Source organism: Tachyglossus aculeatus, chromosome 1, assembly GCF_015852505.1.
Source record: "Tachyglossus aculeatus isolate mTacAcu1 chromosome 1, mTacAcu1.pri, whole genome shotgun sequence".
NCBI lineage: Eukaryota > Metazoa > Chordata > Mammalia > Monotremata > Tachyglossidae > Tachyglossus > Tachyglossus aculeatus.
In genome coordinates, this window is record NC_052066.1 from 65,918,422 (window position 1) to 65,933,447 (window position 15,026).

At 45.1% G+C, this 15,026-nt stretch overlaps 1 protein-coding gene across 1 annotated transcript in view; it reads right to left on the minus strand.

Annotated features, from left to right (window-relative positions):
* Positions 1-15,026, minus strand: part of MAP3K13 (mitogen-activated protein kinase kinase kinase 13) — a 169,834-nt gene that overhangs the window by 17,330 nt on the left and 137,478 nt on the right. The window contains 1 exon segment of the mRNA XM_038743278.1: positions 6,453-7,134. Within this exon segment, the coding sequence (XP_038599206.1) occupies positions 6,453-7,134 (682 nt within the window).

Genomic DNA, 15,026 nt, shown 5'->3' on the forward strand with positions numbered 1-15,026 from the left:
ACTGTGAGCCCTACGTGGGACAACTTGATCACATTGTATCCCCCCCAGCGCTTAGAATGGTGCTTTGCACTTAGTAAGCGCTTAACAAATGCCATTATTATTATTATTATTATCCCCAACCTATCTGCCTAGCCCTGTGTAGCCTGCAGGCTCCTCGATAAATTATTTTCCTTTTTCTGCTGTTCCCCCAAGAGGTGTTGTTGGGTTTTTTTTTGTAAAAGATAGCTCAAAAAGCACAATATAGACTTAAAAAGAGAGTATTCCCATCAGGAGGAAGACCAAGCTGACCAGGACCATGTCTCGATCGGAACGAAACTTTCCTCCCATTCAGTATTCCATTGTCATTTCATTTTCCATCTCCTCTCGTCTCCCTCCAGGCCATCAAGGAAAGGAGCCGGAGTTGGGGTTCGCACTGGTCCTTTGTTTGAAAAATCCTAAGTAGAGGCTGAACTTCCCATCTCTGACCGACCATTTTGATGCTAGTGATGCCTGTCCACTTGTTTTGTTGTCTGTCTCCCCCTTCTAGACTGTAAGCCCATTGTTGGGTTGGGATTGTCTCTATCTGTTGCCGAATTGTACTTTCCAAGCGCTTAGTCCAGTGCTCTGCACACAGTAAGCGCTCGATAAATAAGATTGAATGAATGAATGAAGGCAGGGAGATAAAACTTCTGATAGAATCTGTGGATTTCAGAGTATAGACTTTGGACTATCATCATCAATCGTATTTATTGAACGCTTACTATGTGCAGAGCACTGTACTAAGCGCTTGGGAAGTACATATTGACTACGATAAATAATAATAGTAAAATAATGATGGCATCTGTTAAGCACCTACTACATGCCAGGCACTGTTCCAAGTGCTGGGGTAGATACATGGTAATCGGGTTGTCCCACGTGGGGCTGAAAAATTGGTATCGACTCCAGCGATCAGTACGGTGCTTGGTACATAGTAAGCGCTTAAAAGAGGCCATGATTATTATTAAGTTGCATTTTCTCTTTAATTGCGATAAAGTTGGGTTTGAATTTTGAAAATCTGGGCTTTGATTTTAGCTTTTCTGTTTATGATTTACATACAGCAATACCTGCATAGAAAGTGTTTCCTCACTGATATTGGTCCACCATGGGTAAATGATGCAAATGGCTAAATAATAATAATAATAATGATGATGATGATGATGGTATTCGTTAAGCACTTACTGTGTGTCAAGCACTGCTTTAAGTGCTGGGGTAGATGTAGGTAATCAGGTTGGACACAATCCCTGTCCTACATGGGGCTCATAGTCTTCATCCCATTTTACAGATAAGGTAACTGTGGTACAGAGAAGCGACGGGGCTCATAGTCTTCATCCCCATTTTACAGATGAGGTAACTGAGGTACAGAGAAGTGAAGTGACTTGCCTAAGCGCACAGAGCAGCTGTGAGACCCCCTTCTAGACTGTGAGCCCGTTGTTGGGTAGGGACCGTCTCTATATGTTACTGACTTGTACTTCCCAAGCGTTTTGTACAGTGCTCTGCACACAGTAAACGCTCAATAAATACGATTGAGTGAATGAATGAATGACAAGTGGCCGAGCCGGGATTAGAACCCATGACCTTTTGATCCCCAGGCCCGTGCTCTATCCACTATGCCATACTGTACTCGGGAAGTGCTCAATAAATACGACTGAATGAATGAATGCTCTGTACTCAGTGGCTCAGAGAAGCAGGGTGGCTCAGTGGAAAGAGCCCAGGCTTTGGAGTCAGAGGTCATGGGTTCAAATCCTGGCTCTGCCGCTTATCAGCTATGCGACTTTGGGCAAATCACTTCACTTCTCTGTGCTTCAGTTCCCTCATCTGTAAAATGGGGGTTGAGACTGTGAGCCCTACGTGGGACAACCTAAATTACCTTGTATCCACCCCAGCGCTTGGCACGTAGTAAGCGCTTAACAAATACCTTCATTAATTAATGAATTAATTGCCAGCTGTGTGACTTTGGGGAAGTCACTTAACTTCTCTGGGCCTCAGTTCCCTCATCTGTAAAATGGGGGTTGAAACTGTGAGCCCCCCGTGGGACAACCTGATCACCTTGTAACCTCCTCAGCGCTTAGAACAGTGCTTTGCACATAGTAAGCGCTTAATAAATGCTATCATCATTATTATTATTATTACACAGTAAGCATTCCAGAAATATAATTGATTGATTGAGTGCTTAGAACAGTGCTTTGCACATAGTAAGCGCTTAATAAATGCTATCATCATTATTATTATTACACAGTAAGCATTCCAGAAATACAGTTGATTGATTGAGCGCTTAGAATAGTACTTTGCACATAGTAAGCACTTAATAAATGCTATCATTATTATTATTATTACACAGTAAGCATTCCAGAAATACAATTGATTGATTGAGCGCTTAGAACAGTGCTTTGCACATAGTAAGCGCTTAATAAATGCTGTCATCATCATTATTATTATTATTATTACATAGTAAGCATTCTAGAAATACAATTGATTGATTGAGCGCTTAGAACAGTGCTTTGCACATAGTAAGTGCTTAATTAATGCTATCATTGTTATTATTATTATTATTATTATTATTCTTCATTCATTCATTCAATCGTATTTATTGAGCGCTTACTGTGTGCAGAGCACTGTACTAAGCGCTTGGGAAGTACAAGTTGGCAACATAGACAGACGGTCCCGACCCAACAACGGGCTCACAGTCTAGAAGGGGGAGGAGACAGACAACAAAACAAAACATGTAGACAGGTGTGAAGTCATCAGAATAAATAGAAGTAAAGCTAGACGCACATCAGGAGTTGGATATTAAAATAAAAAAGCGTTCCAGAAATACAATTGATTGATTGATATCGATTGATCCCCTTCAAAGCCCTACTGAGAGCTCACCTCCTCCAGGAGGCCTTCCCAGACTGAGCCCCCTCCTTCCTCTCCCCCTCTCCATCCCCCCCGCCTTACCTCCTTCCCCTCCCCACAGCACCTGTATATATGTATAGATGTTTGTACGGATTTATTACTCTATTTTATTTGTACCTATTTATTTTATTTTGTTAATATGTTTTGTTTTATCGCCCGTCTCCCCCTTCTCGACTGTGAGCCCGCTGCTGGGTAGGGGCCGTCTCTCTACGTTGCCAACTTGCACTTCCCAAGCGCTTAGTCCAGTGCTCTGCGCTTACAGTAAGCGCTCATTGCACTTAGTCAATCAATCGTATTTATTGAGCGCTTACTGTGCGCAGAGCACTGTACTAAGCGCTTAGACTAAGTGGACTAAAAGTAGACTAAGTAGTCTAAGACTAAGTGGACTAAGCACTGTACTTAGTGCACTGCCAAGTGCTCAGTCCAGTGCTCTGCACACAGTAAGCGCTCATTTTTTAGACTGTGAGCCCACTGTTGGGTAGGGACTGTCTCTATATGTTGCCAGTTTGTACTTCCCAAGCGCTTAGTACAGTGCTCTGCACATAGTAAGTGCTCAATAAATACGATTGATGATGATGATGATTGCACTTAGTCAATCGTATTTATTGAGCGCTTACTGTGCGCAGAGCACTGTACTAAGCGCTTAGACTAAGTGGACTAAAAGTAGACTAAGTAGACTAAGACTAAGTGTGCTAAGTGGACTAAGCACTGGACTTAGTCCACTGCCAAGAGCTCAGTCCAGTGCTCTGCACACAGTAAGCGCTCATTGCACTTAATCGTATTTATTGAGCACTTACTGTGCGCAGAGCACTGTACTAAGCGCTTAGACTAAGTGGACTAAAAGTAGACTAAGTAGACTAAGACTAAGTGGACTAAGTGGACTAAGCACTGTACTTAGTCCACTGCCAAGCGCTCAGTCCAGTGCTCTGCACACAGTAAGCGCTCATTGCACTTAGTCAATCGTATTTATTGAGCGCTTACTGTGCGCAGAGCACTGTACTAAGCGCTTAGACTAAGTGGACTAAAAGTAGACTAAGTAGACTAAGACTAAGTGTGCTAAGTGGACTAAGCACTGCACTTAGTCCACTGCCAATAATAATAATAATAATAATAATAATAATAATAATAATGAGGGCATTTGTTAAGCGCTTACTATGTGCAGAGCACTGTTCTAAGCGCTGGGGGGGATACAAGGTGATCAAGTTGTCCCACGTGGGGCTCCCAGTCTTAATCCCCATTTTACAGATGAGGGAACTGAGGCTCAGAGAAGTTAAGAAGTGACTTGCCCAAGGTCACACAGCAGACATGTGGCAGAGCGGGATTCGAACTCATGACCTCTGACTCCAAAGCCCGGGCTCTTTCCAATGAGCGCTCAGTCCGGTGCTCTGCACACAGGAAGCGCTCAATAAATACGATGGAATGAACGGAGCGATTGCGGACTAAGCGCTGTACTTAGTGCACTGCCAAGCGCTCAGTCCGGTGCTCCGCACACAGGAAGTGCTCAATAAATATGATTGAATGAACGGAACGATTGCGGACTAAGTGCTGTACTTAGTGCACTGCCAAGCGCTCAGTCCAGTGCTCCGCACACAGGAAGTGCTCAATAAATATGATTGAATGAACGGAACGATTGTGGACTAAGCGCTGTACTTAGTGCACTGCCAAGCGCTCAGTCCGGTGCTCCGCACACAGGAAGTGCTCAATAAATATGATTGAATGAACGGAACAATTGTGGACTAAGTGCTGTACTTAGCGCAGTGCCAAGCGCTCAGTCCAGTGCTCCGCACACAGGAAGTGCTCAATAAATATGATTGAATGAACGGAACGATTGTGGACTAAGCGCTGTACTTAGTGCACTGCCAAGCGCTCAGTCCGGTGCTCTGCACACAGGAAGTGCTCAATAAATATGATTGAATGAACGGAACGATTGTGGACTAAGCGCTGTACTTAGTCCACTGCCAAGCGCTCAGTCCAGTGCTCCGCACACAGGAAGTGCTCAATAAATGTGATGGAATGAATGGAACGATTGCGGACTAAATGCTGCACTTAGTCCACTGCCAAGCGCTCAGTCCAGTGCTCCGCACACAGGAAGTGCTCAATAAATATGATTGAATGAATGGAACGATTGTGGACTAAGCGCTGTACTTAGTGCACTGCCAAGCGCTCAGTCCGGTGCTCTGCACACAGGAAGTGCTCAATAAATATGACTGAATGAATGGAACCATTGTGGACTAAGTGCTGTACTTAGTCCACTGCCAAGCGCCCAGTCCAATGCTCTGCACACAGGAAGTGCTCAATAAATATGATTGAGAACGGAATGATTGTGGACTAAGCGCTGTACTTAGTCCACTGCCAAGTGCTCAGTCCAGTGCTCCGCACACAGGAAGTGCTCGATAAATATGATGGAATGAACAGAACGATTGTGGACTAAGCGCTGTACTTAGTCCTCTGCCAAGCGCTTAGTCCAGTGCTCTGCACACAGGAAGCGCTCAATAAATGTGATGGAATGAATGGAACGATTGCGGACTAAGTGCTGTACTTAGTCCACTGCCAAGTGCTCAGTCCAGTGCTCCGCACACAGGAAGTGCTCAATAAATATGACTGAATGAATGGAACCATTGTGGACTAAGTGCTGTACTTAGTCCACTGCCAAGGGCTCAGTCCAGTGCTCTGCACACAGGAAGTGCTCAATAAATATGATTGAATGAACGGAACGATTGTGGACTAAGCGCTGTACTTAGTGCACTGCCAAGCGCTCAGTCCAGTGCTCCGCACACAGGAAGTGCTCAATAAATGTGATGGAATGAATGGAACGATTGCGGACTAAATGCTGCACTTAGTCCACTGCCAAGCGCTCAGTCCAGTGCTCTGCACACAGGAAGCACTCAATAAATATGATTGAATGAATGGAACGATTGTGGACTAAGCACTGTACTTAGTGCACTGCCAAGCGCTCAGTCCAGTGCTCCGCACACAGGAAGTGCTCAATAAATATGACTGAATGAATGGAACCATTGTGGACTAAGTGCTGTACTTAGTCCACTGCCAAGCGCCCAGTCCAATGCTCTGCACACAGGAAGTGCTCAATAAATATGATTGAGAACGGAATGATTGTGGACTAAGCGCTGTACTTAGTCCACTGCCAAGTGCTCAGTCCAGTGCTCCGCACACAGGAAGTGCTCGATAAATATGATGGAATGAACAGAACGATTGTGGACTAAGCGCTGTACTTAGTCCTCTGCCAAGCGCTCAGTCCAGTGCTCTGCACACAGGAAGCGCTCAATAAATACGATGGAATGAATGGAACGATTGCGGACTAATCGCTGTACTTAGTCCACTGCCAAGCGCTCAGTCCAATGCTCCGCACACAGGAAGCGCTCAATAAATATGATTGAATGAACGGAACGATTGTGGACTAAGCGCTGCACTTAGTCCACTGCCAAGCGCTCAGTCCAGTGACGGGAAGCGCTCAATAAATACGACGGATGAACGAACGATTGATGGGTCGGGCTCTTAGGAGAGGGCAGGGTGCCCCTTACCTTGCGAAGGGGCCTGACGTTGCGAGGTAGAACGGGGGGCGTCATGTGCTGGGGTGTGCCGAGGGAGGAGGCCGACCCGCAGCCGCCGCCGTCGTCGTCGTCGTCCGGCGGCCCGTCGAGGCGGTCGTCCACGGGGCCGGCGGGCGAGCTGAGGCCCGCCACGTGCCTCCCTTCCCGCCCGGCGGGCGCGGGCCCCGGCCGGCACCTGAGGCAGGGGTCCGAACAGCCCCCGGCCCGAGGAGCCCCGGCCCTTCGGCCGTCGGCCGCCACGGCGGTGGAGATGAGGTCGGGGCTGGACCCCGCCACCTGCCTCTGAGCGTGGTCGCTCAGCGGGCTGCGCAGGGCCGCCGCCGGCCCGAAGTACCTCAGGTTGTTGGCGCAGCTGGCGATGTCCCGCCCGTGCCCGCCGAGCCGGGGGTAGGAGCCGAAGGAGAAGGGGGCGAGGGGAGGCTCGGGGGGCTGGTGTGGGCCCGGCCGAGGCGAGTCCTCCGGGCCTGGCTGAGCTTTCGAGAAGGCCGCAAAGTCGCCATGGCTGCCCTTGCTGTTCCCTCGGCGGTGGCGCGGCTTGCCGCGGTGGCGGCCCTTCCCGCCCGCGGCCGACGTCTTGGGGCTCCCGGACACCGGGGAGCCCTGGGGACCCGTTTCCACGCTGGGGATGCCTTCGGACCTCAGTAGGTCCGGCCTGCGACGGGAGAAAGGGCAGTCGTTCGTTCAGTCAGTCATTCAATCGTATTTATTCATCATCATCATCATCATCATCAATCGTATTTATTGAGCGCTTACTGTGTGCAGAGCACTGTACCAAATTGGCAACATGTAGAGGCAGTCCCAACAGTGGGCTCACAGTCTAAAAGGGGGAGGCAGAGAACAAAACCAAACATACTAACAAAATAAAATGAATAGAATAGATATTTATTGAGCGCTTACGGTGGGCAGAGCCTGGGAAGTACAAGTTAGCCCACTCTTTTAGACTGGGAGCCCACTCTGTGAGCCCACTGTTGGGTAGGGATTGTCTCTATATGTTGCCAACTTGGACTTCCCAAGCGCTTAGTGCAGTGCTCTGCGCACAGTAAGCGCTCAATAAATGCGATTGATTGATGGATTACAAGTTGGCAACATAAAGAGACGGTCATCATCATCATCATCAATCGTGTTTATTGAGCGCTTACTATGTGCAGAGCACTGTACTAAGCGCTTGGGAAGTATCAATTGGCAACCTATAGAGGCAGTCCCTACCCAACAGTGGGCTCACAGTCTAAAAGGGGTCCCTACCCAACAGTGGGCTCACAGTCTAGAATAATAATAATAGTGATGGCATTTATTAAGCACTTACTATGTGCAAAGCACTGCTCTAAGTGCTGGGGAATTTACAAGGTGAGCAGGCTGTCCCACGTGGGGCTCACAGTCTTCATCCCCATTTTCCAGATGAGGGAACTGAGGCCCACAGAAGTGAAGTGACTTGCCCAAAGTCACCCAGCTGACAAGTGGCGGAGCTGGGATTTGAACCCATGACCTCTGACTCCAAAGCCCGGGCTCTTTCCACTGAACCACGCTGCTGACAGTCGTTTATTCATTCAGTCACTCAATCGTATTCATTCATTCATTCAATCGTATTTATTGAGCGCTTACGGTGTGCAGAGCACCGCACTAAGCACCTGGGAGGTACAAGGTGGCAACATAGAGAGACGGTCCCTACTCAACAGTGGGCTCACAGTCTAGAATAATAATAATAATAATAATAGTGATGGCATTTATTAAGCACCTACTATGTGCAAAGCACTGTTCTAAACGCTGGGGAATTTACAAGGTGATCAGGTTGTCCCACGTGGGGCTCACAGTCTGCATCCCCATTTTCCAGATGAGGGAACTGAGGCCCAGAGAAGTGAAGTGACTTGCCCAAAGTCGCACAGCTGACCAGTGGCAGAGCCAGGATTTGAACCGATGACCTCTGACTTCAAAGCCCAGGCTCATTCCACTGAGCCACGCTGCTTCCCTAGAAGACTTCGGTATTCCTTCCCAAGTGCTTAGTACAGTGCTCTGCACACAGTAAGCGCTCAATAAATACAGTTGAATGAATGAATGAATGATGATGGCATGTGTTAAGTGCTTACTATGTGCAAAGCACTGTTCTAAGCACTGGGATAGGTACAAGGTGATCAGATGTCCCACGGGGGGCTCACAGTCTTCATCCCCATTTTCCAGATGAGGGAACTGAGGCCCAGAGAAGTGAAGTGACTTGCCCAAAGTCACCCAGCTGACGTGGCGGAGCCGGGATTTGAACTCATGACCTCTGACTCTAAAGCCCGGGCTCTTTCCACTGAGCCAGGCTGCTGACAGTCGTTCATTCATTCAGTCACTCAATCGTATTTATTCATTCATTCAATCGTATTTATTGAGCGCTTACTGTGTGCAGAGCACTGTACTAAGTGCTTAGGAAGTACAAGTTGGCAACATAGAGAGACGGTCCCTACCCAACAGTGGGTTCACAGTCTGGAAGACTTCAGTATTCCTTCCCAAGCGCTTAGTACAGTGCTCTGCACACAGCAAGCGTTCAATAAATACAATTGAATGAATGAATGAATGAATGCTGATGGCATTTGTTAAGCGCTTACTATGTGCAAAGCACTGTTCTAAGCGCTGGGGAGGTTACAAGGTGATCAGGTTGTCCCATGGGCGGGCTCACAGTCTTAATCCCCATTTTACAGATGAGGGAACTGAGGCCCAGAGAAGTGAAGTGACTTGCCCAAAGTCACACAGCTGACAATTGGCGGAGCCAATTGAGCGCTTTATTGAGCGCTTACTTGTGCCGAGCATTGGACTGAGCATTAGGGAGAGTCCAATATAATAATAATAATAATGGTTTTTGTTCAGTGCTTATTCTGTGCCAGGCACTGTACTAAGCGCTGGGGTGGACACAAACAAATTGGGTTGGACACAGTCCGGTTCCCACAAGGGGCTCACAGTCTTTATCCCCATTTTACAGATGAAGCAACTGAGGCCCGGAGAAGTGAAGTGACTTTCATTCAATCGTATTTATCGAGCACTTACTGTGTGCAGAGCACTGGGCTGAGGGCTTGGAGAGTCCAATATAATAATAGTAATAATAATGATGAGGGTATTTGTTACATATCTATTCTATTTATTTATTCTATTTATTCTATTTATTTTATTTTGTTAGTATGTTTGTTTTTTTTTTCTCTGTCTCCCCCTTTTAGACTGTGAGCCCAATGTTGGGTAGGGACTGTCTCTATATGTTGCCAATTTGTACTTCCCAAGCACTTAGTACAGTGCTCTGCACATAGTAAGCGCTCAATAAATATGATTGATTGATTGATTAAGCACTTATTATCTGCTAGGCACTGTAGTAAGTGCTGGGGTGGATGCAAGCAAATCGAGTTGGACACAGTCCCTGTCCCACGTGGGGCTCACAGTCTCAATCTCCATTTTACGGGTGAGAGAACTGAGGCCCGGAGAAGTGAAGTGACTCCCCCAAGGTCACACAGCAGACAAGTTGCTGAATTGTACCTCCCAAGCGCTTAGTACAGTGCTCCGCACACAGTAAGCGCTCAATAAATACGATCGAATGAATGAACGAATGCATGAAAGTGGCGGAAGCGGGATTAGAACCCATGACCTCCTGTCTCCCAGACTCGTGCTCTATCCGCTAGACCATGCCCACAATAAACTTACCGTCTAAAGGATATTCAGAGATTGGGCATGTGGGCAAATTATAGGACAATGTGATAGATGAATCATGGGAAGCCATCGGCTCAGACCCGACGGACAATCGTCATCCCCGCCTTCGAAGCCTTACTGAAGGCCCGTCTCCTTCAGGAAGCCTTCCCTCCTTTCCTCCTCTCCCACTTCCATCTGCTTCGCCCTGATTTCCTCCCTTTATTCACCCTCCACCCCACCCTCAGCCCCACGTATCCATAATTTATTTATTTATATTAATGTCTATCTCTCCCTCCAGACTGTAAGTTCGTTGTGGGCAAGGAATGTGTCTGTAATATGGCGTTCTCCCTATAATAATTACTATAGCTTATATTATATATTAGATTACATTACTGCATTATATCATATTATTATATTATATTACATTACATTACATTATATTATATTATATTATATTATATTATATTATGTTATATTATATTATATTATATCATATTATCACATTATATTATATTATATTATATATATATTATATTATATTACATTATATTATCACATTATATTATATTATATTATATATTATATTGTATATATTATATTATATTATATTATATTATATTATATTATATTATATTATTATATTATATTATATTATCTTTTATATTATATTATATTGTATTGTATATTATATTATTATGTTATGTTATGTTATATCATATCGTATATTATATTACATTAATTATATTATATTAATTATATTATATTATCATATTATATCATATTATATTATATATTATGTTATGTGACGTTATGTTATATCACATTATCACTATTGAACTATTGAATGAATGAATGGGAGAGTACAAGAACAATATGACAGGGATGGTAGATAGAGAAGCAGCGTGGCTCAGTGGAAAGAATCCGGGCTTGGGAGTCAGAGGACTTGGGTTCAAATCCTGCCTCCACCACTAATCAGCTGTGTGACTTTGGGACAGTCACTTCACTTCTCTGTGCCTCAGTTCCCTCATCTGTAAAATGGGGATGAAGACTATGAGCCCCCTGTGGGACAACCTGATCGCCTTGTAACCGCCCCAGCGCTTAGAACAGTGCTCTGCACATAGTAAGCGCTTAATAAATGCCATCATTATTATTATTATCTCAGAGCAATGGCTGGTCATCATGGCCTGCAGTGTAATCTATGCTAAGGAGCAGTGTGGCCTCGTGGTTAGAGCCCGGGCCTGGGAGCCAGAGGACCTGGGTTTTAATCACGGCTCCACTACTGGCCCGCTGTGTGACCCTGGACAAGTCACTTGACTTCTCAGTGTCTCAGTTCCCTCATCTGCAAAATGGGGATGAAGACTGTGAGCCCCACATGGGACTCCCTCCTTCCTCTCCCCCTCCCCCTCCCCCCCGCCCTACCTCCTTCCCCTCCCCACAGCACCTGTATATATGTTTGTACAGTTTTATCACTCTATTTATTTTACCTGTACATATTTAGTATTCTATTTATTTTCTTATGATGTGCGTCTAGCTTTACTTCTATTTATTCTGATGGCTTGACACCCGTCCACATGTTTTGTTTTGTTGTCTGTCTCCCCCTTCTAGACTGTGAGCCCGTTGTTGGGTAGGGACCGTCTCTATATGTTGCCAATGTGTACTTCCCAAGCGCTTAGTACAGTGCTCTGCACACAGTAAGCACTCAAAAAATGCGATTGAATGAATGACAGGGACTGCGTCCAATCGGATTTGCTTGTATCTATCCCAGAGCTTAGTACGGTCCCTGACATATCATCATCATCAATCGTATTTATTGAGCGCTTACTATGTGCAGAGCACTGTACTAAGCGCTTGAGCACTGTACTAAGCGCTTGAGCACTTACATATAGTAAGCATTTAACAAATACCACACATTAAATCAATCATTACGATTACTATTATTATATTTATATACCTGAATAATAATTATGGTATTTGTTAAGAACTTACTATGTGCCAGGGACTGTACTAAACGCTGGGGGGGGGGGGGGAAACAAGCAAATCAGGTTGGACACAGTCCCTGTCCCACTTGGAGCTCACAGTCTCCATCCCCATTTTGCAGATGAGGTAACTGAGGCACAGAGAAGTAGAGCGACTTGCCCAAGGCCACAAAGCAGACAGTTGGCGGAGCTGGGATTAGAACCCAAGACCCTCTGATTTCCAGGCCTGTTTTCTCTATCCAGTAGAGCAGTTTTCGCTTCTTGTGGTTAATAATAATAATGATAATTATTATTATGGTATTTGTTAAGCACTTAATACGTGTCAAGCACTGTTCTAAGCGCTGGGGTAGATACAGAGTAATGAGGTAGTCCCGCACAGGGCTCCCAGTCTTAATCCCCTTTTGGCAGATGAGGTAACTGAGGCACAGAGAAGCTAGTGGCTTGCCCAAGGTCACACAGCAGACAAGTGGTGGAGCTGGGATTAGAACCCACGTCCCCTGATTCCCAAGCCCGTGCTCTTCCCACTGAGCCACGCTGCTTCTCCCAACGTGTTAAATAACCTACATCTCTCAAATTGTTTCCCAGGGGTAATATTTTCCAATTATCTTTGTGATTCTACTCTGAACTGCAATTTCTTTTAGTCTCGATTACTTTGCAAAGCTCAGAAGAGGGCATCATTCCCTTAATTAAAGAATCTGATCAGGACGACGTACAAGAGGAGTTTTTCACAGATTTTATATGGCATGTTCTTGTTTACACTTTCTGGTAACACGCTTACATCATTAACAACAGCACGATTTTGCGAGATCTTTCATCTGTTGTTCTTAAAATAAACAGGCCGTTCCCCATCTTATACTTAGGCGGTGAAGAAACATGCCCTCCTTCACTTGTTCCTATTGATTTTGATTTTATTTTTTTGCGGTATTTGTTAAGTGCTTATTATATTCCAGGCACTGTACTAAGAGCCAGGGAAATCACAAGCTAATTAGGTTGGACACAGTTCTTATCCCACATGGGGCTAATAGTCTTAATACCCATATTGCAGATGAGGTCACTGAGGCCTAGAAAAGTGAAATAATTTGCCCAAGGTCACACAGCACTTATGTGAGAAGCAGCATGGCTCAGTGGAAAGAGCCCGGGCTTTGGAGTCAGAGGTCATGGGTTCAAATCCTAGCTCTGCCAATTGCCAGCTGTGTGACTTTGGGCAAGTCACTTAATTTCTCCGTGCCTCAGTTACCTCATCTGTAAAATGGGGATTAAGACTGTGAGACCCTCATGGGACAACCTGATCACCTTGTAACCTCCCCAGTGCTTAGAACAGTGCTTTGCACATAGTAAGCACTTAATAAATGCCACTATTATTATTATTATTATTATGTACATATCTGTAATTTACTTATTCATAGTAAGGTCTGTCTCCCCCTCTAATAATAATAATAATGATGATGATATTTTTTAAGTGCTTACTATGTGCCACGCACTGTTCTAAGCGCTGGGGTAGACGCAAGGTAATCGGGTAGTCCCACATGGGGCTCACAGTCTTATTCTCCATTTTACAGATGAATTAACTGAGGCACAGAGAAGTTAAGCGACTTGCCCAAATTCACACAGCTGACAAGTGGCAGAGCCAGGATTAGAACCCATGACCATGACCCATGACTGTAAGCTCATTGTGGGCAGGGAATGTGCCTGTTTATTGTTATTTTGCACTCTCCCAAGTGTTTGGTACAGTGCTCCGAAGACAGTGAGAGCTCGATAAATATGATTGAATGAATGAATGAATGAATGAATAAGCAGCAGGCAATTGGCAGAGGCAGGATTGGAATCCAGGACCTTTAGTCTCCCAGGCCCATGCTCTATCCACTAGGCCAGGCTGCTTTTCTTTATTCCTGACCACTTGTACTAACTAAAGTCATTTTGAATTTTCAGTCCATCTTCCAAGGTGCTGGGCAATCCCCAAGCCACTTCATGTTACCCAGAGCAACTTGGAATAATAATAATAATAATAATAATGATGGTATTTATTAAGCGTTTACTATGTGCAAAACACTATTCTAAGTGCTGGGGAGGTTACAAGGTGATCAGGTTGTCCCCCAGGGGGCTCACAGTCTTAATCCCCATTCTACAGATGAGGGAACTGAGGCCCAGAGAAGTGAAGTGACTTGCTCAAAGTCACACAGCTGACAATTGGCAGAGCCGGGATTCGAACCCATGACCTCTGACTCTAAAGCCCGCGCTCTTTCCACTGAGCCACACTGCCTTCCAAGAAACTGATGAGGCATTTAAGACCCATCCCCAGGGTCCCATTTCACTATTTTCACCTTCCTTCCCCCTGGCTCTATATCTGCTTTCCCTGGGAGCAGGGTGCGAGGTCAGATTGGCTTGTTCCTCGAGCATCCAAAACACTAGGAAATGAAAAACGATTTTCAAAATGAAAAACGATTCATTACTCTATTTATTTTACTTGTACCTATTTACTATTCTATTTGTGTTGTTAATGATGTGCATATAGCTAGAATTCTATTTATTCTGATGATTTTGACACCTGTCTACATGTTTTGTTTTGTTGTCTGTCTCATCATCATCATCAATCGTATTTATTGAGCGCTTACTATGTGCAGAGCACTGTACTAAGCGCTTGGGAAGTACAAATTGGCAACATATAGAGACAGTCCCTACCCAACAGTGGGCTCACAGTCTAAAAGACGGTCTCCCCCTTCTAGACTGTGAGCCCGTTGTTGGGTAGGGACCATCTCTATATAATAGTAATAATGACTGTATTTGTTAATATACTATAATATATTATGTTATATCTATTCTATTTATTTTATTTTGTTAGTATGTTTGGTTTTGTTCTCTGTCTCCCCCTTTTAGACTGTGAACCCACTGTTGGGTAGGGACCGTCTCTATATGTTGCCAACTT